The 24659-nt window shown below is 37.1% G+C and overlaps 1 protein-coding gene across 1 annotated transcript in view; it reads right to left on the bottom strand.

Moving 5' to 3' along the window:
- Positions 1–24659, bottom strand: part of adamts6 (ADAM metallopeptidase with thrombospondin type 1 motif, 6) — an 86497-nt gene that overhangs the window by 52982 nt on the left and 8856 nt on the right. The window contains exons 4-10 of the mRNA XM_059538995.1: positions 20365–20533; positions 19926–20143; positions 19714–19797; positions 18736–18881; positions 8513–8556; positions 3945–4050; positions 2114–2260 (exon numbers count right to left, since the gene is read on the bottom strand). Coding sequence (XP_059394978.1) covers positions 2114–2260; positions 3945–4050; positions 8513–8556; positions 18736–18881; positions 19714–19797; positions 19926–20143; positions 20365–20533 — 914 coding nt within the window. The remainder of the gene's footprint in view (positions 1–2113; positions 2261–3944; positions 4051–8512; positions 8557–18735; positions 18882–19713; positions 19798–19925; positions 20144–20364; positions 20534–24659) is intronic.

Genomic DNA, 24659 nt, shown 5'->3' with positions numbered 1-24659 from the left:
TTGCTCGGCGCTAAGCAAATCCAAAAAAGGAAGGTTAGTATTCAGCCTCAATCTGAAATGGTCACAGATGACACGGTGTGATTATACAACAGGGAGTTCATCCCAAACCAACAGAGCAGCGTTTCTTTGTGTTTGTGTGGGAAGTTGGCACACGATGATAAAGCTTCTGATGCCAGCGATGGCTGTGATGTTAATCTTCTTCCATGAGGTCATTCACCAGGAAAACTTTTTGACAGCCATGGCAACCGCTATTATTTTCTTTCGTTTTAGGTTAGGCTAACATTTCACAGACTTGCCTATGACTGCCTACTACAGATCAACTTCCACACTCTCATCTAGCCATGAACAGACTTTTTCTAAATCCAGCACATTTGTGTGGTTATAAAGAATTAAGTCAATTGTTAAGTGGCATTATGTATCAGTGATAAAATAGAGTAAAACCATCAAAGTAATCATCTAACTGCACACTAGACATTTAATCAAGTTAGTTAAAATGTAACATTTGGCAATTTAGGTTTTAGAAGGGTGCTCACAGACATCCTCTTTCTCAAAGTGATAAGGGCCTCATTTGGGAAAAGGCCAATCTGCCTGGACTACTGCTACACACCATTTTTGAGTCATGGTGCACAGGTTTTTAGCAATCCATTTGAAAGAAAGGTTACAATGAACACTTTCAAGGAAAAAATTGCCACTAGTTTTGCCAATGTTTTGATAATCTTTGAGTGATATTGAGAGTGGACCGTTAATGGACAGCTATAATCAATCTGCAGCAGTTTTTTTTTGTGTGTGTGTAGTTGAGCTGCAGTCTTCAGTATTTATCTGTTTGTCTAAAAGTGGGGCAACATTAGTGAAATGTTGGCAATATTTTATGGGCAAAAAAGGTTCATTGTCTATTGTCAATAGTTTAGCAATTTAATCCTGACACAGGAGTCCTTTTCAAACCAAGGAGCTTTCTGTTCATTAATATAAGGTACCCACATGACCAATCTGAAATTGTTGTGAAATCTGCGATGCTAATTTTTCATCCTGCCAGTTACATAGATTCCTAAAAAAACTGTGTTACCTGCAAAAATTCACCAAAAAAGGTAAATGTGGTCACATCTTACACTTGACACAGATGTGATCAAATATTTTTCATGCATCACCTCTTTTTTTCAGAGCATTCACAAAACTCTGTGTCCAGTTGTAGTCTGATTAACTTGCATGCATGCTAGACAAATCTGATTTACAGATTTACGATTGCTTCACAGTAGAAAATGAAACTAAAAGAGATGGAACAACAACAAGATGCCCGAGCACTTTTTTGGAAGGGTTATGAGATAGTCACAACTTTATTTTAAAAGATTTCAAAGATATTTTTATCAGTCATAACATCTGGAGAAAAATAGAGCGGACACTGGAAAAAGATGAAACATTCTAGGGCATCGCCTGCATTCAAGCATGCTATCACATGGACAATTTAAAAGGCTGTGCATTCAACTGCAGTCATATGCTAGCGTACGTGTATAAAAATGAAGTATTTTGGGCTTCACTTTCATTAGAGTATTAATAAACTGGTTATGGTTAGAGATATTGCTAGGGTTAACTTGATGTGGAAATGAAAATTGACTTATAGTCGGTAGAATGTTTAAAGTAAAAGTGTTACCCATGGTGTTATTTTACAGGTTGCATCTAGTTGTTAAAACATGTTCTGCAAAACTTTTGTAAGATTTGCATTTGGTTCTACCAACATTAAGAGTTGGGTTAAGTGTATGCAGTGTATGAAAACACAGTTTTACATTATCAACCCATACACGTTCACTGCGAGCTGCATTACATGCAGGGCTTTCATGAAAATGATATGAATGGTGGCAATAGCGGCGTATTAAAGAAGAATAGTTTAAGCCAAAATGAAAACCCAATTCATTAAATAGGAAATCATTTTAAAGTTTAAACCCAAATGAAAACAGTGGTGCGACCACTGATTATCACAGCAAAGACGACGTTTCAGATGAACAAAATTGTACAGTGTGAGATGGGCTTTAGAACAGCAAGTGAGACTAAATAATGGATTATATTACAGTGTATATGATTGAATTAGGGCAAGCATTCTTCAAATGCTCTTTTCACTTACTCCAAAAAGCTGGTGATATAGTCCTTGCTACAGGCTGACCAGGAGAAGGGGTTGGTGTTGGCTGTGATATGGGCCGCCATCAGCTTGGCTGTCTCATGACCTTTGGTTCCACAGGAGTTCCCGATCCCATCGTGGTTCATGCCGAAACTGTGAGACAAGCAGCAGATTGTGAACTTTGACGGATCACGTCAATCACGTCTCACACAAGCAAACAAGCTCGGGCAGCTCTGAAAGCTCAGGAGCAGAGGACATCTCCTTCAGCAAAGCTGTAAAGAGAGGCTCTCTCTGGCTCGGTAACAGCTGTGAGAAGAGGACAGATGGGTCAAAGGCCAGAGGCTGTCTGGAGCTCTGAAGGAACGTGAAAGTTGTAATCACCACCCTGATCCAGGCCTGTCAATCAATAATTACACGTTTGAGCAGACCTCAATCGTGCAGTCATCTCTTAATGAACCTGGCCTGGCTTTCCCCCTTCCTCCAAGCTGCTGTCATCTGCTCATCGGTGTACAAGACTGCTGAAGCATTCAGCCACATTCCTTGCCGGCAACTCCACAAATACATCATTTGAGCCATGCAAATTTTGCTCCCTTATATATCTGTCTGGATGTTGTATGAAAAAATCAGATCACCTTACGGCAAGACCTCGAAGCTTTCGTTGTCGGCCGGGGTCTTTCCAAAAGCAGAAGTAAGCCTCTAATGCATATAGCATACCCCCCACCACATCACACAATTCCTCTGTGTTTTTTTAAGGCGCACATTTATGACATTTCACTCTACTCTCAATATAAATCAGCATGGGAGAAAGCTTCCCCGCAAGAAGCAGGGGCTATTTTTACAACTGCTCCACAACAGAAGCAGACGCAAGACATAATAGAGGAAATTGCCATCTCGCTGAACTTAGCCGAAAAGCTACATAGACCAATAGATCATGGTTATTTTTCTAAGCGTTCGGGATAGGGTTCATTTGTCCAGACTGTCATTTGCATAAAGATGTGTGTGCAGGCAGTTCATGCTTTGCATTTTGGCTGGAGGATTATAAATAGTAATGACCACAATAAAACCAATCCAGACACAAATATATTAAGAGATGTGAAAACGTCACACGTTGAATACTGAGCAATTTTTCAACCACAAGGGCTTTAATAAGGTCCTGACCATCTCATTACACTTTCACGGGTGAATTCACTGAACAGTTGCATTACTGTTGTGTGCTGTATTTCACTTGCAACCCGCAATCCAGTTTAATTAGATACTAAATGCTCTAAAACAGGTGTCAAATAAGAAATAAGAGAAAACTTGAAAAGTTCTGTAAAGCCCTTTATTTATTTATTTATTAAAAAACATTTTTGGACAGCCTGAACTAAACGTGTCTTGTTATTAAAACGTTAAAAACTTTTTTTTATTTCAAATTGACAGTTTTGTCAAAATAAGATTTTCTTGAGCAATAGTAGCAAAAGAGTTTTTTTTTTCTTGGTTATGTTATCAAAACATTCAGTTGTGGTGCTCAAACAAGAAAAGTGTGTTCAAATCTGGCTTGCAACATTCTTGTTTCCTTTTCTCCCAAATATTTTCTCATAAAAGCACCAGAAAGAATAGACTTTTTAAAGGGATAATCCACCCAAAAATTACAATTTCATCATCACTTTCTGACTTTTTATTATCATTTTTGGGTGTACTCTCCCTTTAGGTTTCAAACTGTAATAATGATGGCTGCCTTAGCAAACACCACTAATTAACTGCAATTAAAATATTACAATCTAATTCCATAAGACTTTTCACATATATTCATTCAGACAGAAACAAAAAGACAAATAGAAATAGAAAATAGACTTACTTGTGTCCAATCTCATGTGCAATGGTGAAGGCTGAACCAAGGCCTATATCTTCATTAATACTACAACTCCTCTCTGGCTCACACATTCCTGCTACGGATGCCAAACCTGACCGCACACACACAAAAACACACACACATAAGGTCAGGTCAAGGTGTAGAAGTGCTCCACTGAGTCACCACCATAAAATCAGATTCTTCACATTAACCTCGACACCACTGAATTTGAAGCTGGTGAAAAGTTTATGCTAAAGTTTTTTTAAATCACCAGGGGGTGGGTCAACACTGAAGGCTAGATGATTAAATAAAAAAACAACTGATGTTGTAGCTGGAAAATGTCTAGACATGGGGGTTAGATTTATAAATTCTACATCTGGTAACAAGGGACCACCTAGTAATTCAAGCCAGAGCTTGGAATTCAAGAAAACACATCACTTTGTGGCCCTAAAATTTAGATGTTTTTATTATTCAAGGTTTCAGAGTTGCAAAAAGAGTGAAAGAAATCGTTGTTTTCTTAATCCTGTTATGTCTGTTTTCTTCCAAATAAGATTTAGTTGACAATTTTTGGGTATTAACATTAAACCCGCATAAGCTGAAATTTACTACTGAGGGTGTTTTAGTCCCCAGCCTATAGGGACTTGGCTTTCTGAGAGGTTTATACTTTTTTTTAAGCTTTATGTTGCACTGTCATTTTCCTTGCCATAAATAAACAGGCCTGTTATTTAATTGGTATGGAATGAAGGAAATATTAAATCTACTCTCTGTTTTTATGTAGCAATGTTTGTAGCAAGCCACCTCAGTGTGGCAGCACTGACATAGAGCACTTGTATCCCACAAAACTTGCACGAATCTTTCTGTACACTGCCTACATATGCAGCTTGATGACTGAAATACAACATAAGAACCGACTCATTTAGAGCAACACATTCACCAACAGCAACAAAGTAAAGCGAACAACACTCAACATTTTGCAAAGTACAGTGAAGAATCGACTCACAATTGAAGTTTGGCTAGAGGTTGACCTAACAACATGCTACTCCAATATGCATAAAAATACATACAAGAAGTAAATTTTCTGAATTAAATTCAAGCAATGTAAATATGAGTTATTGAAAAAAAAAAGCTTTTCTGGGATTGCCTTTGCATGTTTGTTACATTAATGATTTGATACATTCAACTTTCTTCTGCAGAAAAAAATAAGGAAATGGTTGCTATTTTCCTTGCAATTACAATAAATGGTGCTTTTAAGCATCAAAAAGGATGCAAAAGGAGCACAAAAGTATCAGAACAGTAGTCCATACAATGTAAAAGAAATAAATAAATAGAAAATTAACTATTCATTTTATGGACAATTCTGTTAACCATAAAACACAATGTAATGAACAGGTTAGACAACTGTAAAGAAATCCCTTCATTTTAATACAGTACACTGTGCATTACTTGACAGGGTTTTTGTTTTGTTTTACAGTACGCTTGTACACTGTATTCCATGTTTTCTGAAGCAAAAAGATAGCTAAGCATTTAACAGCTTATGCTTTTGATTCTCCTAAAAAAGGATTCATTTCATGTCTTACAAAAATATTAGATGTTTCTTCTTGACAAAGATGAAGTTGGACCAAAGATTGAGTCTTCACATTCTCAAAGCCAGCTGCTTCTGTTAAGGGGAGGGGGTTCCCTTGAAGCTATGAAGTGGAGAAAAGGGCTCTTGCGAAATCCAGGTGTCTCTTAGTTCTTTTTTCCCATCTATTCAGCCTGGGAGAGCAGAACAATTCTCACCAGATTACATCTGTTGATGATTGGTGGGAGCAAAACACAAAACCCTAAAGCTAGATGCATGGAGGACCATCCTAGATTCAAGAAGCCTGCCCTAGTCTCTGGTTGGATCAGGCACATGGTGGGTAGTTTATCTCTGCAAACTCAAAAACACAAAGGACACCTCAGCCTTTAATTTAAAGTCCATAATTTAACTATTGAGTCTTGGATAAGTTAACTGTTGGGGTGGGGGGTACATTTTTATATTTTGAAGAATGTTTCTATTTACTGGTATGCCACATTTAATTACAAGACATGTAAGAGCCAATGGAGAGTTGATATAACGTGTCTTCACACAAGGTTGAAAATGCACTTGCCGCTTACAGAATTTGAGAGCTTTTCTCATATATGACTCAGTATATATACCATACGTTTTATGGCCTCAGTTCATTATACTCTTATGGTCCTTTTTGTATCATAAATTTAAAGACTATGTTTTAATTTGTATATGGATAATAGCAGCTTGGTGATTTTTGGAAATATATTATGATGTGTGGATCAATGAATTATTCATTCATAAATATCAAATTAAAATGTAAATTTCAAAATAATTCAAAATAAAATGTTATTTCAGACTACTTAAGAATTTAATTATTTTAATTCTTGTCTGCATGTTGGTTGCACCATATGACATTGTTGGCCACACCACACTGTGTTTTTCTAAATATTAATAGGCAGGTGTTTTTTTCTAAGAAACAACGATAAAAGATTATAAAATAAATTATTATTATTTTTTGTTAATGAGGCTTTTCCCCTTCATTTTAATATTAAAACTATCACCTTGACATTTTCGACTTTATCCATGGAAAACACAGTATTACAGATTTGCAGTCCCACGAGGCTGAACTACTGCTTTAAAATGATAATATAACAAAAGAGTATTGGAAAGGTATAAACCTGACCTCCCTGTGGGCAAAATAATATTAAAGATATTGCACAAGAATATGGAATACCGAGGGAAGCTTGTGTCTGCTTAGGAACCATTGCTCCAACAAAGCACTTCTGCCCTCGTTATCTTCCTTATCCAGAGGCCCAAACAAGAGCCGACATGCAAATCAAAGGCTAATAAGACACCGACTGGAGGCAAGAAGGGTAAAAAAGGAAAGAGATACAGGATGGAAAAAGGCTAGTGGGCCCAGGCTGAATCGAAAGCTCATTGGTGGGGCTTGTTTTCCTAAGCCAAGGGTCACGTTGATATTATCCCCGCTCTGCGATTACCCGGTGACCCACAGAGGGCAACACGTTGACCCGAGATCACGATGGTGCCTCTAGGTGAGTGGGGGGGTGTTGAAGTGGAGATGGAGGTGGAGAAAGAGGAGGGGGGCAGCAAGGAAGCAGAGCAGATGCCAGGGCAATTAAAGGGACCCGGGGAATGTGACGAATGTGGTCAATCTGTCAAACCACCCCTGGAGTCACAATATTACTTCTAAGATATACGGTGGAGCACTGGAGGGGGCTGGTTCAGATAAGACGAGGCTTTGACACTGCCTGCAGACCATTTAAGGGGGAAAAACACCAGTGTTTGCTTTCTCCTCAGTTATCCCGTCTTCTTTAAACATATTATTTCTTCATTTATCTGTTGTTCTCTGTTATATATTGTATAGTCTAATTTTCCTCACTGGTTTTCTTTTTTGGCTTGCCCAGGGGAGGGGTAAACACCTCGGTCCCGTAGCAGACAGGAGTGGGAATGTTTGGAAATGAAACAAGAGACAGTGGCGGCTGTTGAGGCTTTGAGCCATGTTTGAGCTCAACAAGAGCCAAACAGCTCTATAAAGATGGGGCAGCAAAGTCTTTCTCAAAAATCCTACCAAAATTATTTGTTTAACGAAGCATGTAGCATTTGCCATTCAGTGACATAAGTTGGAAAGGTTAGTTGACTCTAAAATGAAAATTCTGTCATCATTTACTCACCCACACTGTTCCAGAAGTTCCAGAAATTTGTTCATTTTCTGATCCAATTCCATTCAAATTTGATTATGGAAGCTGAAGCATACTTGCTTGATCCACAAGAGCCAGTGAGGTTCATTCTTGTGTGTCACACCATTAGTTTGAGCTTCCACAAGAACCACTGAGGTTTTTCTTGCATGTCAAGCAAGCATGGTTGAGTTTTTGATCAATAAATATATAATTACATAATTACATAATTATAATTATAATTATATAATTACAATTAGTAAAAATGTTATATATTTCTAGTTAAAATCTACCAACATATTTACTGCCATATTGCTTAAGACTAACTGAATTAAAAATGATGATTTATTTGGAGTATTATTTGTGCACAATGCACTTTTTTTTTTAATATTAAGCCTTAAAATGTGTTTTAATGTCACTATTGATGAGGATTGAATGATCTTTGCATAATAGCGGTCTTTAAATGCAAGTACCTGAAGTATACTAGAAATAGTTCCACTTTAGCACAATCAAATATACTTCAGCATATCTTTAGTCGGACTTCAGAAATAGTTTCACACAATTAAAGTGCATTAAGAACAAAATTAGTTGTTCAAATTTAGTAGACTTTAAGTATACCAGTTTAGTATAGCAAAAGCACTATTGCAGGTAAAAGTACATAAACATGTAAATATATCTGTAGTGTACAATATTCTTTTTCACTAGGGTTTACATGTGACTAAAAGTCTAAATTAGATAAGTTTATCATATAAAGTGATTGTGACTCTTCAGAAGAATTTTCATTTTGGGACTAACCCTTTAAATCTAAAGAAAATGTAGTTTTAGGATACATTTCAGGTACTTACCGAGAGTACCGCAGGGTTTGTTCTTATAGGTGCAGATGTCATACCTACAAGAGAAAAGAAACCAAATGTAAGGTCTTTGTATAACAGAAATTCATCAGAACTCCATGCGTTACTTATAAAGAAAACGTTAATTATTATATGTTAATTAGTATACGTTAAAGTTGGAATGGGGTTACTAATGTGTTCTGGGTGGATGCTTAATGTCTGGAGCCACACTTTATTCTGATATTCCACTTTAGACATTCTGCCAACTTCTCAACTACATGTCAATTAGCAGTCATTAGAATATTTATAGACTTTCAGCTTAATATCTGCTAACACTTTATTTTGATGGTCACCCAACAGACATTGTAATTACTTCAAGTCATTTTGCAAGTACATGCAAACTTATTCTACTAACCCTAACCTAACAATCTATTCATGCGATGAGAGTTAATTGACGTGTAGTTGCAAAGTTACTTAGTAGTTCGTAAAATGTCTAAAGTGGACTATTGAAAGATATAGTGTAACCAAAAGGACCTAACTATGAAACAGTATGGCTCACATCCTTCCTTTTATGCAAGTCCACTCATTTTATTTATTTTTATTGCCTATTTTATCATCTACCACATTAAAAGTGTAAGTATTAGCACATTAGTGCATTAGTATGCGATTATGGTTTATGTCTGTAACACATAATCTTACATTAACATAAACAAGGTCCACATTTACATTTGATCTGTTCTTGCTTTCAACATGTTTGAGCTGAAGAAAGACATATCTTGAAGTTTAATAATTTTAAAAAAGTTTAAAACGTCAAATTAATCCAATGTAATCCAAATCTACGACCCATATTTTATTGACAACATCCACTATAACTTACTGTCAGTTTGTGCAACGCGCCTCAGTTTTCTTTTTATTTAGTTTTATTGTTGTTTGTTTTGTAACACAAACTCTTTCTTTTTACCCACTGGGACTTCTCGTCAGTCTGCGGACATTTTCGAATGCAGGCCTATATGAAAGAATGCCAAATATTTTCTTATTCCCCAAATGGGGCATTTAACACCTCCTGAAAAATATCACAAGCAGTTTGGGCTGCTGAGTCTGGCCAAAGGCAGGCAGCCAGGCTTTGTTTGACATTGTCTTCAGCACAGAGGAAAGACACGGTGCCTGATCTGAATCATATTAAACTCTCTCAGAAGCTTTGTGTTTTGCGTCAGGGGCTTGAGGGGAACGGCGCAGACGTTATGCACATATTCAGTCAGACTGGCAGTTTCTATCGGCCTTCTCTTTTGGTGTCGATCTGAAGATATCCATGTGCTCTGTTTACTGTGGCAACTGAAAAGGGTCAAAAGAGCCAAAAGATCTTTGAATCTGGAAAACCATACTGGAATATTGCAGCCAAAAAAGAAATAATCAAAACAAGCGTCTCTTTGTGCTCCTATGCACAGTTTTTATACAAATGTGAAAAAATATAAACTCATTGTGAGATCGCGCTCGTGTAAGACATTCTTAGGACAATGTGAGCAGTGCCTGCCCATGCAAGTGAGATGAAATACAATTAGTAGGGCGTTTTGTGCAGCAGTGCAGTAGCTAGGGCATTGCTAGGTGGTTAGTCAAAACAGCTGTTTCTATGGAATTTTTTAATTTACCATCATCAGTTATTTAACAAGCTATGTGTTTTGAGATATAATGCCCGTAGCACAAATTACCTGTCATATTTTAAAATAATATACAAGGTTCAATACCAGTTAAGCTCAGTCTACAGCACTTGTGGCATAATGTTGATTACCACAAAAAAATATTAATATTATTATTCTTTTTCTTTAAGATTTGTCAGGCACTGACAAAAGAAGAGAATGGAGCCAGCTGGTAAGTGTTAAAATACTCACTGCTTCAACAGAATAGTCACAATAAAACAATCTCTTATTAAAGGGGGCCTATTATCCCTTTGTACGAAGTCTTGATTTGGTTTTTGGGGTGTACTAGAATAGGCTTTCCTTCTTTTTCTTTCCAAAAACTCATTGTTTTTCACATATTTTACATAATAGCTGCACCTAGGGTGACCACCCGTCCCGCGTAGCGCGTGCGCGCACAGCGTTTGAAGCCCAATTCATGCGTCCCGCAAATTGAGACTGTGTCACGCAAAATCAATGCTTGCTCAAAAAAAGTTGATGGCTCTATATCCTCGAGCCCCAGGCAGCCAAACGAACATTACTTGACAGTTCAGCACGCTACTGCGAGAGCGAGCGAGCGAGTTTGAATGAGAGATGAAGTTTACATCTTTATTATTTCTGTTTTAACGTTTATGTTATGTAACTCAGTTTACTATTTGACTAATTTACTGAGGTGGCATCGTTTTTAACTTACAAAAATGATAATTTGGTGAATAATTTACATTTTTCCGTTAATAACAGGTAGTGTATGTAAAAGTAACAGTCGCCTGTGGACGCTCAACAACCATCTTATCTGAGCTCAAAACGCTGCTTGAGTAAGTGTCAAGATACTAAAAGTAATAAAAACATAATTATGAACGTTTATGTGTGTTTATTTTTGTTCTCAGTACGTTATTTTAATAGCAATTAATGATTATGAACATAAAAGCATTACAATATACAGTATATATATATACATATATATATATATATATATATATATATATATATATATTATTACTATATACCATCGATGAAACCACAAAGCTGACGCGGGAGGTATGTATAACTGCAATATAAAGTAATTTTGACTATTATTGCTATTAGTATTATTTTTTTAAAATTAGGTAGATGTAATATAAAAGTACACATGGCAATGTTTTTGCAACAGCTCCAAGTCTCACGCGCAGTGTAGGTTATACGTCACTGTCCGAATCCGTTCACTTATTTATTTATTTATTCACTCCTTCCTGATATAGTGAACTCAACTGCCATTCACTATATAGGGATTAGTGAATGAGTGAATTCCCTTCCCTTGAGTTGTGATGTCAGACTTTTTTTTTTTTACTTTTCCTGTGGTGTTGAGCAACTACAATTCATTTTAATCATTTTTTATATTATAATTTATTTAAAGTGAATAAATTGTAATGAAAAATTAATAAAATAGCTAAAGTAAATCGTAAGTGGAAGTGCATCTGTCAATTCTGTCATGAGCATACATCAGCAATTACACACGTTTAGGGGAATAGGGCATTATTAATATACCATGTAAGGTGGTATGTGCTAGAAATGGGTAAACCACTATCAGTGAGTCTGCCCATGGGGTGTCCCACATTGTCCCTCAGAAACGTACCCCTTGTCCCCCCTTGGGCTTATTAGCAGGTGGTCACCCTTGCTGCACCTCTCTTACCAGTCTGTCTTAAACACTATTAAGGTCCTTTTTTCGGGGAAGCCCATCCTTTCAAAATATGAAATGTGCTCTGATTGGTTAGCTGGCCCAGTGCGCTGTAATTGGTGAACCAATTTGAGCGTGTTCTAGAGATGCCACGCCCCTTACCATAACCGCAAGCTTCATCTGCTCAGCTAATATTCACAATGGTGTCAAATTTGCACAATTATGACGCTGAGAAGGTTTACAAACAAGAGGAAAGGTGAAAAAGTGTAAAAGGGTCCCTTTAAAACTCTTATTAACATTTTCTGTTTACATTTTATATCCAAATGATATCCAACAATTTTGCCACTGTAATGTAATACCTAAAACCTTAAAGAGATAGTTCACCCAAAAATTCTGCTATCACTCGCTCACCATCATGTTGATCAAAACCTGCATGACTTTCTTTCTTCTGCAGATCACAAAAAGAATTTTTTTTTTTGAAGAATGCTGATAACTAAGTCCCTTTGGTTACCCTCTACTTTTACTGAATGGAAATAAATACCACTGAAACATTTCTCAAATTATTTTTGTTATGTTCCAAAAAAAAAAAAAGTTTGAAGGTTTGGAACAACATAAAGGTGAGTAAATAATTCTCGGGTCAACTATCTCTTTAAAGGTGCCATAGAATGCTAAATCACTTTTATAAGGTGTTTGAACACAGTGTGTGAATACAACCAGTCTATAATGGTACAAATCCACTCACTCATTGTTTTATAATCCTCATAATTCATAATTCATAAACAGTCTCTCCACACTAGCATTTCTCACTACTATGACGACATAGGCAGGGAAAGTCCCACCCATTTGTGACGCTCTCTACTCTATTAGCATATACACAGCCCTGAGTGAGAAGCTGTGGTCCGCCATTACTGTTCTCTTACTGTAGCTGCTGGAGGTACAATGTCAGCACCAAGAGCCATTAAAAGTGTTGTGTTTTGGGATGCACAAACGAACATTGTAGCCTCCATAGACCGCTTAGGACACGATGAAAAAAAAAAAAAAAACTTTTACATTGGGCTGCCTCACAAACAAGGGTCAGTTCAGCGCTGGAGTTGGGCAAAGATTGCTTCTGAAAGAGGGATCGATACCAATGCTTCGTGCACAAACATCCATACTCCAGACAAAGTAAGCATCACACATCATATTTTGTTTTCCAAAAGAGCTTCTTGGCTCTCTGTAAGGCTAATATTGCTACAGCTACCATTGTCTCCGCCTGTTTTCACTAATGCTGCCTTCATGTGCTACCAGAATGATCGTGAATAGGAATGTGTTAAAAAAGTTGCATTTGGAAGCAATGTGACGTCAGTAACATCAGAGACAATTTATAAGAGACATGCCACTTCCTCAATCCTCAATACAACTATATAAGGAAAACCCGTAACGGCAAAGATGGCGATTTTATGCACATGTCCAGCCCCTCCCGCTGGAAAGCCAATCATCTGCTTTTAACAGTCAAGCCGGGAAACATTTGAGCCTATCGTCTGGTTCCACTGACGTATGCGCACAGTTGAGGAACTCTTGCGCATGCGTAGTAAAAGTATAACCTGTGGGGAAAAGGCATTTTAAACCTTATTTTGGGGCAAAGTCATCAACATTTTTCAGCAATTTTTTATTATATTTTACTGCTGTTTCTATACATGCAGTTTTTATGTCCCGGTGACCATGCCCATTCATTTAGATAGGAGCCTGGTCTTGTTAGTCTGAAAACGCGTTGCCAAGATGGCAGGCGAGTGGCACGACTTGCCTAAAAGGACTTTGGTAACATGGTCACCACCGCATGAGCTCTTGAAGCTCCATCAGGGTTGCCAAGTTTTCACTACAAAAACCTCCCAATAGCTACTCAAACCTAGCCCAATCATGTTTTGAGGGGGATCTCCCGGTGAAAATCGCATTCTGTTGGGATAAAATGCACATTTATGGTGGGATTCCTCTGGTAAAATGTGCATTTTAGGGGCTAAATATCATGTTATTGGTGTCACTTAAACCGGCGGGAAAAACCTCATACCCTAAAAGTGGCAATTTCAACAAGGCATAAAAATTATCTGTGGGGTATTTTGAGATAAAACTTCATATACACACTCTGGGGACATCAGAGAACAATTTAAAATAATGTATCTATGCATTCTATGGCATCTTTAAAATGAACGTACAATTTACAAAATAAACTTCACAGCATAAACAATACACAAGTTTTAACAAAATAATGAATGTTAATAAATGTATACAATAATAAGCTTTTCAATTCTGCTGACCCTCCATAAATTTTACCGCCCTATACTTCCTTTGTAAGTGCCTCACTATAAAATTAATTCTCCATTTTTGAACAGAAAAGACAGGAAACTTAATTTTAGTGGTAATCAACATTATGCCACAAATTCTGTTGACCGAGTTTGTATCGAACTGGAATATTTCTTAAATCATTAGTTTAACAGGCTTTACATTTTTTTATTAATATTGCCATAAGCAACCACAACTAATAATAACTACATAATATTAGCATTGCATCACACTGCTAAATCTGTACGTATAACAAAATTACACATTATAATTTAGAGTAAATTAAATGGGAGATCCTATATACATATGTGTGTGTGTGTGTGTGTGTGTGTGTGTGTGTGTGTGTGTGTGTGTGTGTGTGTGTGTGTGCGCGTGCATGCGTGTGTTACCCTTGATGTCTAATTGATGTATGTACTGAACTGGTAATTCAATAATAATAAAAAAAGAAAGGCATACACGCGGAATGATGAACAAGGTCTAGCTTGAGGACGGGCTTTTAATGTATTAAAAAACCAAGGACAATGCAAATTCAATTTCAGTTCACTCCCTCCTCATTCCATGACTCCCCAAGCAGAGCAAACCCACCAGCATTAGGTACTGTCTCATGAACTTGTGTCGAGAAGCTGACCTCATTTGGACATCGATTTATTTTGATTTAGTTAGTTTAATTTCCCCCAGCTTTCACAATGGATCGTGTTCCAAACAAGCAATATTGCATCCCCCCGCCATGCTCCGGCCAAAAGTCTAGGACTGGAAAAACATTGCTGAAGAGGTCAGGATGGACCGTCCGTCAGGATTATGTGTCTGCATCACGCAGTCTTTACCCCATTAATGTTTCTTTCTCTTGTACCAGCAGAGATACTGCAGCAAATGTGGCAAATGCCATCACCCGAGAGCTTCTGTCTAAATGTTTGCATCTCTGAGCCACCCAATGAGAGGGACAGCTGACCTCAGAAAACTGTCCATGTGACCTCTGCTGAAGTGAAAGTAATTTAACAACAGATACATTTACATTTATGCATTTAGCAGACACTTTTATCCAACGTGACATATTCAGGCTTTACTTTTTTTCTCAGTATGTAAATATATAGTTTATCAGATACATTGATCTATAATTATTTCTACTGCAAGAATTATGTCCTTTTTCTGTTACACCTTTAAATTTAAAATCACACAACTATATCTATTTTAGTAAGCTACAAAAAGTACAAAGATCACAATTTTACCTCATTTAGTAAACGACTGCAATTATTTACAGTTTAGTAAAGTTTATAAATTGTATAAATTATTAATATGAACACTTTGGGTCATTTAAGTAAACCATAAAAACTCAACAAAATTTAGAAACTTTGAAAAATACTTAAAAGTCAGAGTGATGCTGTACATTACTACGACTGTGAAAGTTGCCGCAGTTTACAAATTTGATTAAAATGGTTGCTATAGTCACTATTTTTTTTAACAATTTCAAAAGTTGGAATAGTTTACAACATTTTCTTATTCTCATAGTTACAACAGTTTTTGAAGTTTACTGTAAGCTTTTTGCATTCATTAAAATTTACTTAAAGAGAAACTTAAATCTGAAACTTAGTTCATTTTAACAATGTACAGTACAGTTAATAAAATAGCAATAACTGAAAAATTTACAACGTTTACTTAAGTTGCGATGTTGTGGTTGTTTCCATTATTACATTATAGTTAATTATATTACGGTAAACTTAATAAACTATTGTAAAAATCACATTGTAAACTACTCACAATTATGTGAACAAATATGGCAACGTTTGATATTGTAGTAAACACTGTACAGTAAATTGCAACAATAAAACATTCAGTAAAATTCATAAACCATATTTGTACTATCACTATGACAAGTTTAGCTTACACTTTATGTTAGTGTCCTTGGTACAGTGTAATTACTGTACATGTACTGAGTAATAATAATTATCAACATGTAATTACTATAGGGTTAGGGTAAAGATTTGGGTTTGTTGCATTTTAAATTATTTATATGTGCATAACTTTTGTAATGTGGAACAAGGACACTGTAAAAAAAAAAAAAAATTAGTAAAAGTCAATACGTGATGTCGAACAACAATCACAAACCAAAAACAATCAAAAGCATGACTGATTAGCACTGATTTCTACCAAAATAAGCAAATAATCATAATTGGCTAGAGAGCTAATGAGTATAGACATTACTTTGTATGGTATGCTGGTGAGTTTACTTGAACGGGCTTTCAAGGAAACATCACTCTGATTGTTAAGCTCTCCTTCAGGCTATCATTAGTCGTATATGAAATCACCTCACATAAATGTCTCCAAACTAAGCACTGCTAGTACAAATGGTCATAAAATCACATCGCTGCAGGGGCACCTTCCTCCTGCAGTACTCAACAATAAGCTAACCACGCAAAGCTAATCAGCATATTAGCCTTCATGTAAATAAGGCTTTGTTCATGCTGCACATGAATCAAATTTGATTTTCAAATCTAATCTAGAACCGACTGACTACACTGTCATTTTACCACTGATGAAATCTGATCTGTTCTTTAATGCAGTGTAGCTGATGTATGTAAAATGACTTTCTCACAATGTGGAAAGAGAGGACAGAAAACTGAAATATTGCCTTTGCTTATGTCTATCATGACATTTCGCTCAGAAGCACGGATATACTACACTCCTTTGTCCTAAATAACTGCCTCAGTGACTCATTCAGTATATAAATAGTGTAAGTAAATGCCATATAAATGTCATAAAAGTAAATGTCACATGTATGAAGAATGAGTCCAGAGTGATGAGAAATACTTCAGTTAAAATAAATACATTTAGTTATGTCTTTCTTTAAATAAATTCAATGTGAACTTTTCAAACTAACTGCAACTTAGTCCAGACTCTAAAAAAAAAATAATAATAAAAAAATACAAACATCAAAAAATCTGAATGTCTCTATATACAGGTTCCACACACTGACTTAAGATCTAATGAATATTTTTGGCTTGGGATATAATAGCTATCCACCGTTTGACTATTGTTCGTTTCTTGAGTAAAGCCTCAAACAATCAGAACGGATCTCTTAAAACAACAGCCGTGGATCCAAAGAATACAATATGAGCTTTGGAGTCATTTATATTTAACTGAAATATGAAATGTCAATTCCTCCAATAAATTTAGCATAACACAAAGGCTTCCCTCTCTTTCTGAAAGGAAAATTCTCTGACTAAAGTTTAAAGCTGCACTTAATTCAGAATGAAATCCATTTATAGCGGCAAACTAGCGGGGTTTGTTTGCCAGGCTCAAAACCAGTCTGCCAGAAATTAGCAGGACAACGGCTAGCTGTTTACCGCCTGGCTTACTTTGGCAGATGTGTGTCTGTTCTGGAGAAATAAACTTAAAATGAAACTTTCTGTAGACTAGCGTCAGACGCACCGCCCATTTTAGTCAATTCGAAAAATTGTTTGGGCTCCACGTGTTTAGCAAAAACACTACGAAGTTAAACAAATTCTATGTGTGACGGTGTCAAGGCTTGCACCTGTCCAAACCACAAAGTCATGCCTCACTGAACACCAATTAACAATGACATTAATAACCAGTTTAGTCTCAGTTGTAAACGACCCACCCAATATATGCTTCCAGTACAAACTGTCAAACCTTAAATGCCAAAATGTCAACCAACCCTAAAACAAGTCTTTCTTCTCTAATTCCAGCTAAATTGAGGAAGTTAGTAAAAAATGTTAAATCACAGGGCTGTCCGCAGTTTAGTGGATAGATCGCCCACAAACTAATCACTGAAGCAACTACTGTAAGACGTTTTGAGCTCCTGGATAAATATAATGAAGTAAGGAAGGGATTCCAAAAGGGTATGTATTTAACAAACACACAAAGAACACAAAAAAGAGGACCTCAAGTCAATAAAAACTATTTTTAACAAGACCCATTTAGTTTGCTGGGTTACGCCGTCAAAATATACAAAATATCAAAGCAACTGCAACAATTTAAGGTGATGTTGGAAGTTTAAACAGAGGTTCTTAACTAATGTTATAGTCAGACTGAAATGAGGTGTAAAAATTAAGTATTTGTACTTTCAGACAGCTAACATGTAGTAGATAACATTATTTAGGTTGTGGAATGGCAACTATACTAACTACTTAGCACTGAATACATATAATCTATTTTAAGATCCCGTTCTCATTATTAACTAACTATTAACTACAACTTTTGTCTCAATAAACTCCTAATATGCTGCTTATTAATAGTTACTAAGGTGGTTGTTAAGTTTGGGCATGGGGTAGGATTAGGGATCTAAAATATGGTCATGCAGTATAAGGAATTAATATATGCTTTATAAGTACTTATAAAAGCCCAATGTGCTAGTGATGCATGCTAGTTAATAGTGAGAACTGGTCCTTTTACAGTAAAGTTTAGTTGTCGTCAATCATGATTCTGAACAAATGAAGTGTTGGTGACCAAGTGGGATGTGTTCCTGAATCAACACCTTGGCCCTGAAACAACATTCCTTTCAAACAAACCCAATCCTAACCATATCCCCAACCTCAACCACAAAGTACTTCAGAAATCAGATGGAAATAATAGTAACCGACCTTGTAATGAGAACAGCATTGTCGTGATGGGCGATCCCGTTCTCTGGGATACTGTTTCCATCTCCCTGATGAGAAAGAATGGATTTCTGCCATTTACAGAAGCTGTCTAGAGATTTGTCTGCATGGTGGTTTATCTCCAAGTTGGGCTGCAACATAAAAAAAAACAATTCAATGTATCAAGCAACAAAATCTGATCCACAGCAAGTTGACAAGTCACAATATGACAAAGGATGCTTCAGCGTGTTAAGTGTATATATTTTAGTTAAAATGTTATATATTATTTGGCTGGTACAATGAGAATTGTAGCTAATCTTAGAGCTAGTTGGATCTTTTGGTTGGTTTCCCAGTCTTGGAAGAATTATTTTACTCTTCCAAGTACAAAAAAACATTGAGAAACGCCCTGGCTCTCTCATTAAAGACATTAACGTAAAATCTTTTACAAAGTTTCCCTCAGGGACAATGTCTAGGCATATCTGTTTGAATAACTTTTATCTTTAAAAGTGGTCAGACGATTCATGATTCCATCTGTCTTTTTCAGGGCAATAAAACAGCAGACTACCGTGAGGTGTGTTTCTAAGCTTCTAAATATACTCTGAGCTCACGCTCATTTAATGCTAATGCAGATGAAAGACAAGAACGATGAATAGCGTGCATGTGCGTGAGACTAGGGAAATATATCACACCAGTCTAGTCTTAAGAAGTACTACTGAAATACATTGACCTTTAGCAAAACCAGAATGCAGCTGTACACTATAAACTGTTTATGCTTGAAGAATTACACCATTAAATGGATAGTTCACCCAACTCTTTATTGTTTACTCATCCTCATGCCACTCTAAACGTGTATGACTTTCTTTCTTCTGTGGAACACGATAATGTCTCATTGTTTTTCATCCTTACAGTGAAAGCTGATGGGGTTGAGTAAGCAATAACCGAATTGTCATTTTTGGGACAACGATCGACTTGTGCAACACTCACCTGATCTTCTGTCAGAACAATCAGTCGGGTTACAATAATGTTCACAACGTTTCCAAGACTGGCATCACGGTAAAGTTTGGCAACCTGACCTCCAGAAAAGAAGAAAAGACACAAAGTCAGCCAAATGCTGTTGAGTTCTTCTCTCGTACTCTTAAAGGAATAAATTGCAAATCGGAGATAAATACACATGAGAAAAGCAGGACCAAACTTACAATATTCATTACGGACAGGATGTAGTGCTCGATGTCTTTGCGACCGTGGTAGCCAACCATCATTTTGTCCGCCACCACTAGGGTCTCCACAAAGCGTTCAGAGCTGACAGAGCGCCGCTGGCGGTGGCCACCCATTGAGCTGTTGCCTTCGGTGGCTGGGTAAGGTGTGTATGCTTCAGGATTGGTATCATAGTTGGGTGTCCTGGTTATTGTGAGGTCTGGGGAAAACAAAAATCGTTCACATTTTTATCAAAAAGTGATTCATTAGCAGTTCAATTGATAGTAAAATGAGGTTAAGCTGAAGTAGATCTTAACTTAACGTTTATGCTGAAGCTGTTTGCAAAGACGTCCAGCCAAACCTGAACCACTGACCATCATTTCCTAAACTGCTATCTATAGCTGTTTATGTCACTGTGTGGCCAAACGGAGGTTTACCAACCTGAAACACCACAGCTGAGCTCCTCGCTTGGCTCTTGCAGAGAAGGAATGGAAGTCTTTTTATAAATAACATGTGGTTGTCCATCTTGGTTGACGTCACTGAAATTTCTGGATATATTTTTTAATGGCTCTATTAAATATTGCTCGTCCTCTGTGGTTATGACACCATGCTTGATAAGAAAAGAGAAAATGATAGGTTACGCAAAAGGAACATTGGAAAAATAAGAAAATATGTCCATTGACAAGGTTTGAAATATTCCATTTGCAATGTCAAGGACAAGGTTGTAAATTCATGCATTTTAATGGCCGTATCACATGCTTATCATCTCTACAAATACATTCATGCTGTTAAAATACATACCAGAATCAAGATAACTATTACTAAGTAATTCATATCATTCAGCATTGCAAGAAAATGCAAAAACACGCCACAATACAAATCAGTGAGATAAATCACTCAAAAACCACCAATTACATAAAGAACAACACTGTAATTACTGGGACAGGAACCAAAGCACACAGACCTGCGCCCTTGAACACCCCCAATTTAACATAAATTCAAAAAGAGCCTCAGAAATGTGTTTATAGAAAAAGAAGAGGGAAAAAAATGCTGGCATGTTCTCCAAGTCTGTAAAACTCCACAATGAGACCAATTAAATCTTTACAAAGAAATAGCCAACGCTGTGCACGCAAAACAAAAGCACAGTTGATATAAGCCGTATGCTGTGTGATGCGCGGTGAAAAATGCTGAGGCATTCAAAGGATTGTTTTTCCATTTTATTTTTCAATAAAATGACTGAAGCAATGCAGAGATCTCAATTTATGAAGCATGGTGAGCCAGTACCTTTGGCCGCAACAATCATAATATAACATTTTAGCATCATTACAACTGTCTCATTCTTTATTCTGACTAAAGGAGGACTGTGGAGAAAAGCCTAATATTACAGACCTGATAAAGCAAAGCTGTTTGAAATTTCTTGTGGACTACAGCGTAAAGCTTTTGTGTTGGTAATCTGGTTGGTTTAATGGCAAAGGTGGAACATCATGTTTGTAAAAGCATCGCTTTTACTTTCATTTTAGCCCAGCCATTGGGACAGATCAAACTTGATGATATCAGATATCAAACCTTACAAAAAATTAACCATGGTTTTACAACAGAAGCCACAAAAACCATGATTACTATAGTTAATCCATGGTAACCACAAAATTAACCATGGTTTTACAACAGAAGCCACAAAAACCATGATTACTATAGTTAATCCATGGTAACCACAAAATTAACCATGGTTTTTCTAAACTAACCATAGCATTTGATGTAAAACTGTGGTTATACAAATGGTAATCAATACAGCAAAAATCGTTTAAAAACACTTTTTGTCCTAAATCATGTGAAATGATAAGATAGATAGTCTTACAGCTATCTCAAGTAAGCTTTTTGGACAGCAGAAAATAATTTACACTTTACTTCCCTTAGTTTGTAAAACCTCAACATTACGTTTACACTTACTTCATGTTAACATAAGATTTGTGTAGAAATTCCCAACCTTTACTGACAAAAGGAAAAAATTCCATAGTAAGTCCAATACTGTAAATACAATTTTTGCTTGTTAGCTTACTGGTAGATGCTGTTAGGCAACTTCAATGTAGCTGTACATTTCGACAAAATATTGATTTCGTTATATTATACAAACCTATAAAGCCAAAATGGAAAAACTACACATAGTGAAACATAGAAAACACCCTTTTTTAAATGTCAATGTGACGAGTGGAGCGGGGCCGAGAGCCGTGGGAACGGGACGAGGCCAGTGGAGTGATTGGAAATGAGTGACACCTGCTCCACTCACTGGTCTCGAGTCCCACGGAGGAGATCGGAAGGATAAAGAGGAGGACTTATGACAGTGAAGGACGAGAGAGGACCAGGCCTGGACTTTATTTGGTGTTTTGGTTTTGTTTGTGTTTATTTGGATATTAAAGTTTTGATTGAAATGTCCGCCGGTTCCCGCCTCCTTCTTCCCGTGATTATGAAGTTTTTATATTGTTACAGTTGATTTCTTTCCAACTGAGGAAAATTGAGTATAATTTAGTTTACCCTGAGACGATAACTTATTATTTCCCAAAACTTGCACTTTTAAACCCATTTTTGCTGTATTGATTTTGCTGTATTGATTACCATTACCAAAAAACTATTTTCAGGCCACTAAAACACTGTTGCCATGTAAAATAAGCAAAATGCATAATTTTTAGCGGTTTAATGACCGGTTTAATGATCATGTTAAACTGAAAATTTGACCCGCAATTATGTCATTTGAGAAATTTCATCATAATTACTGCACTTTCACCTATAAGCACAAATCATCACGTGTAGAATAAAATTAAAATATCCGATTTTTAACCACGAATCACAATTGAATTTTTTAAGTGATTAAAAAGATGTATTATATGAGTCGAGATGAGAGAGTGCAGCGTTAATAACCTTGTTGAACTGGTTTATTATATTATCATATAAACGACGTTTCTCGACATTGTGAAAACTGGCAAAATTCAAAAGCTTCTTACAAAAGCTAAAACTATTAAATGCAAGTCATGTGCCAGCCAAACAACTGCCATTGAGATGGTTTTTATAAATTAATGAAATATAAATAAATTACCATTGTAATCAACAGCACTGTCACAAATGGTGCTAAGTAAGCCTAAGGTGTATTGAAAATTCTTTAAATCATCATTGCGTCATCTCTTGCAATATCAAACTGAGGAGTCAAGTAAAGATCTAGAAGTGGCGCCGATACAGGATGGCTGCCTCCGTGACGTGCTCTGCAGTTGTTTTTGTGTTTTTGTTAGTTTGTCCTGTCTTTAGTTATATTCCTGCAATCAGTTTCACCAGGGACGAATTGCTGGATATTCGGCAACACACATCTCCCGATATTTCACCGGTTTTCGACTATTCTGATGTTTTGCTGGACATTCTTGTCGGCGGAGCGGCTGCGCTGATCACACGCTTCAAGAGGACGCGCAGGCGGGGAAAGCGAGCGGGAGCGCTCGTGAGACTCAGAAAACGCGGATTTCGAACGCCGTTGCCTAGCATCCATCTGGCAAATCTCCGCTCTCTACCCAACAAAACGGACGAACTGCTTCTGCTCTCTCGGACAAATAAAGATTTCTCCCACTCTGCTGCTCTGTGTTTCACGGAAACTTGGCTGAATGACACCATACCGGACAGCGCGCTCCATCTGCCGGACTTTCAGCTGTTTAGAGCGGATCGCGACGCAGAATCAACGGGGAAATCGCGCGGCGGCGGGACATGCTTTTACATCAGTGAACGGTGGTGTACAGATGTAACTGTGTTAAAGAAGACGTGCTGCTCAAATCTCGAAACGCTCTTCATTAACTGCAAGCCGTTCTATTCGCCGCGGGAGTTTCATTCGTTCATTCTGGTGAGTGTTTACATCCCTCCTCAAGCGCACGTGAGCTCAGTTTTACAGAAACTCGCTGAGCAGATCACAGAGACAGAACAACAACACCCAGACTCTGTTTTAATCATTCTTGGGGACTTTAATAAAGCCAATCTCTCCCGTGAACTGCCAAAATACAGACAGCATGTTACTTGTCCCACAAGAGACAGTAATATATTGGATCACTGTTACACAACAATAAAGGATGCATTTCACTCTGTTCCACGAGCAGCTTTGGGACATTCTGATCACCTTCTGGTTCATCTTATACCGACCTACAGGCAGAAACTAAAATCAGCTAAACCTGTATTAAGGACTGTAAAAAGATGGACTAATGAAGCAGAGCAGGATTTACAATCTTGTTTTGACCTCACTGACTGGAGTGTTTTTGAAGCTGCTGCCACTGATCTGGACGAACTCACAGAGACGGTAACATCATATATCAGTTTCTGTGAGGATATGTGTATTCCTACCAAGACTCAACTAAATTACAACAATGACAAACCGTGGTTCACTGCAAAACTCAGACAGCTCCGTCAGGCCAAAGAAGATGCTTACGTGAAGGGGGACAATGTCTTGTATAAACAGGCTAAATACACACTGGAAAAGGAGATCAAAGTGGCAAAGAGGAATTATTCTGAAAAAATAAGGACTCAGTTCACTTCGAACGACTCCGCATCAGTGTGGAAAAGCCTAAAGAAGATCACCAATTACAAGACACCACCCCCCAGCACTGTGGAAAATCAACGACTGGCAGACGATCTGAACGAGTTTTACTGCAGGTTTGAAAGAACACCCATCACCTGCCCTGAACACCTCACCACACAACCGTTCACACCAATAACAA

The sequence above is a fragment of the Carassius carassius genome, chromosome 45 (genome assembly GCF_963082965.1).
Source record: "Carassius carassius chromosome 45, fCarCar2.1, whole genome shotgun sequence".
NCBI classification, from domain to species: Eukaryota; Metazoa; Chordata; class Actinopteri; order Cypriniformes; family Cyprinidae; genus Carassius; species Carassius carassius.
The sequence above is the reverse complement of the archived record's forward strand: the minus strand, read 5'-3'. Positions and strand labels throughout refer to the sequence as shown.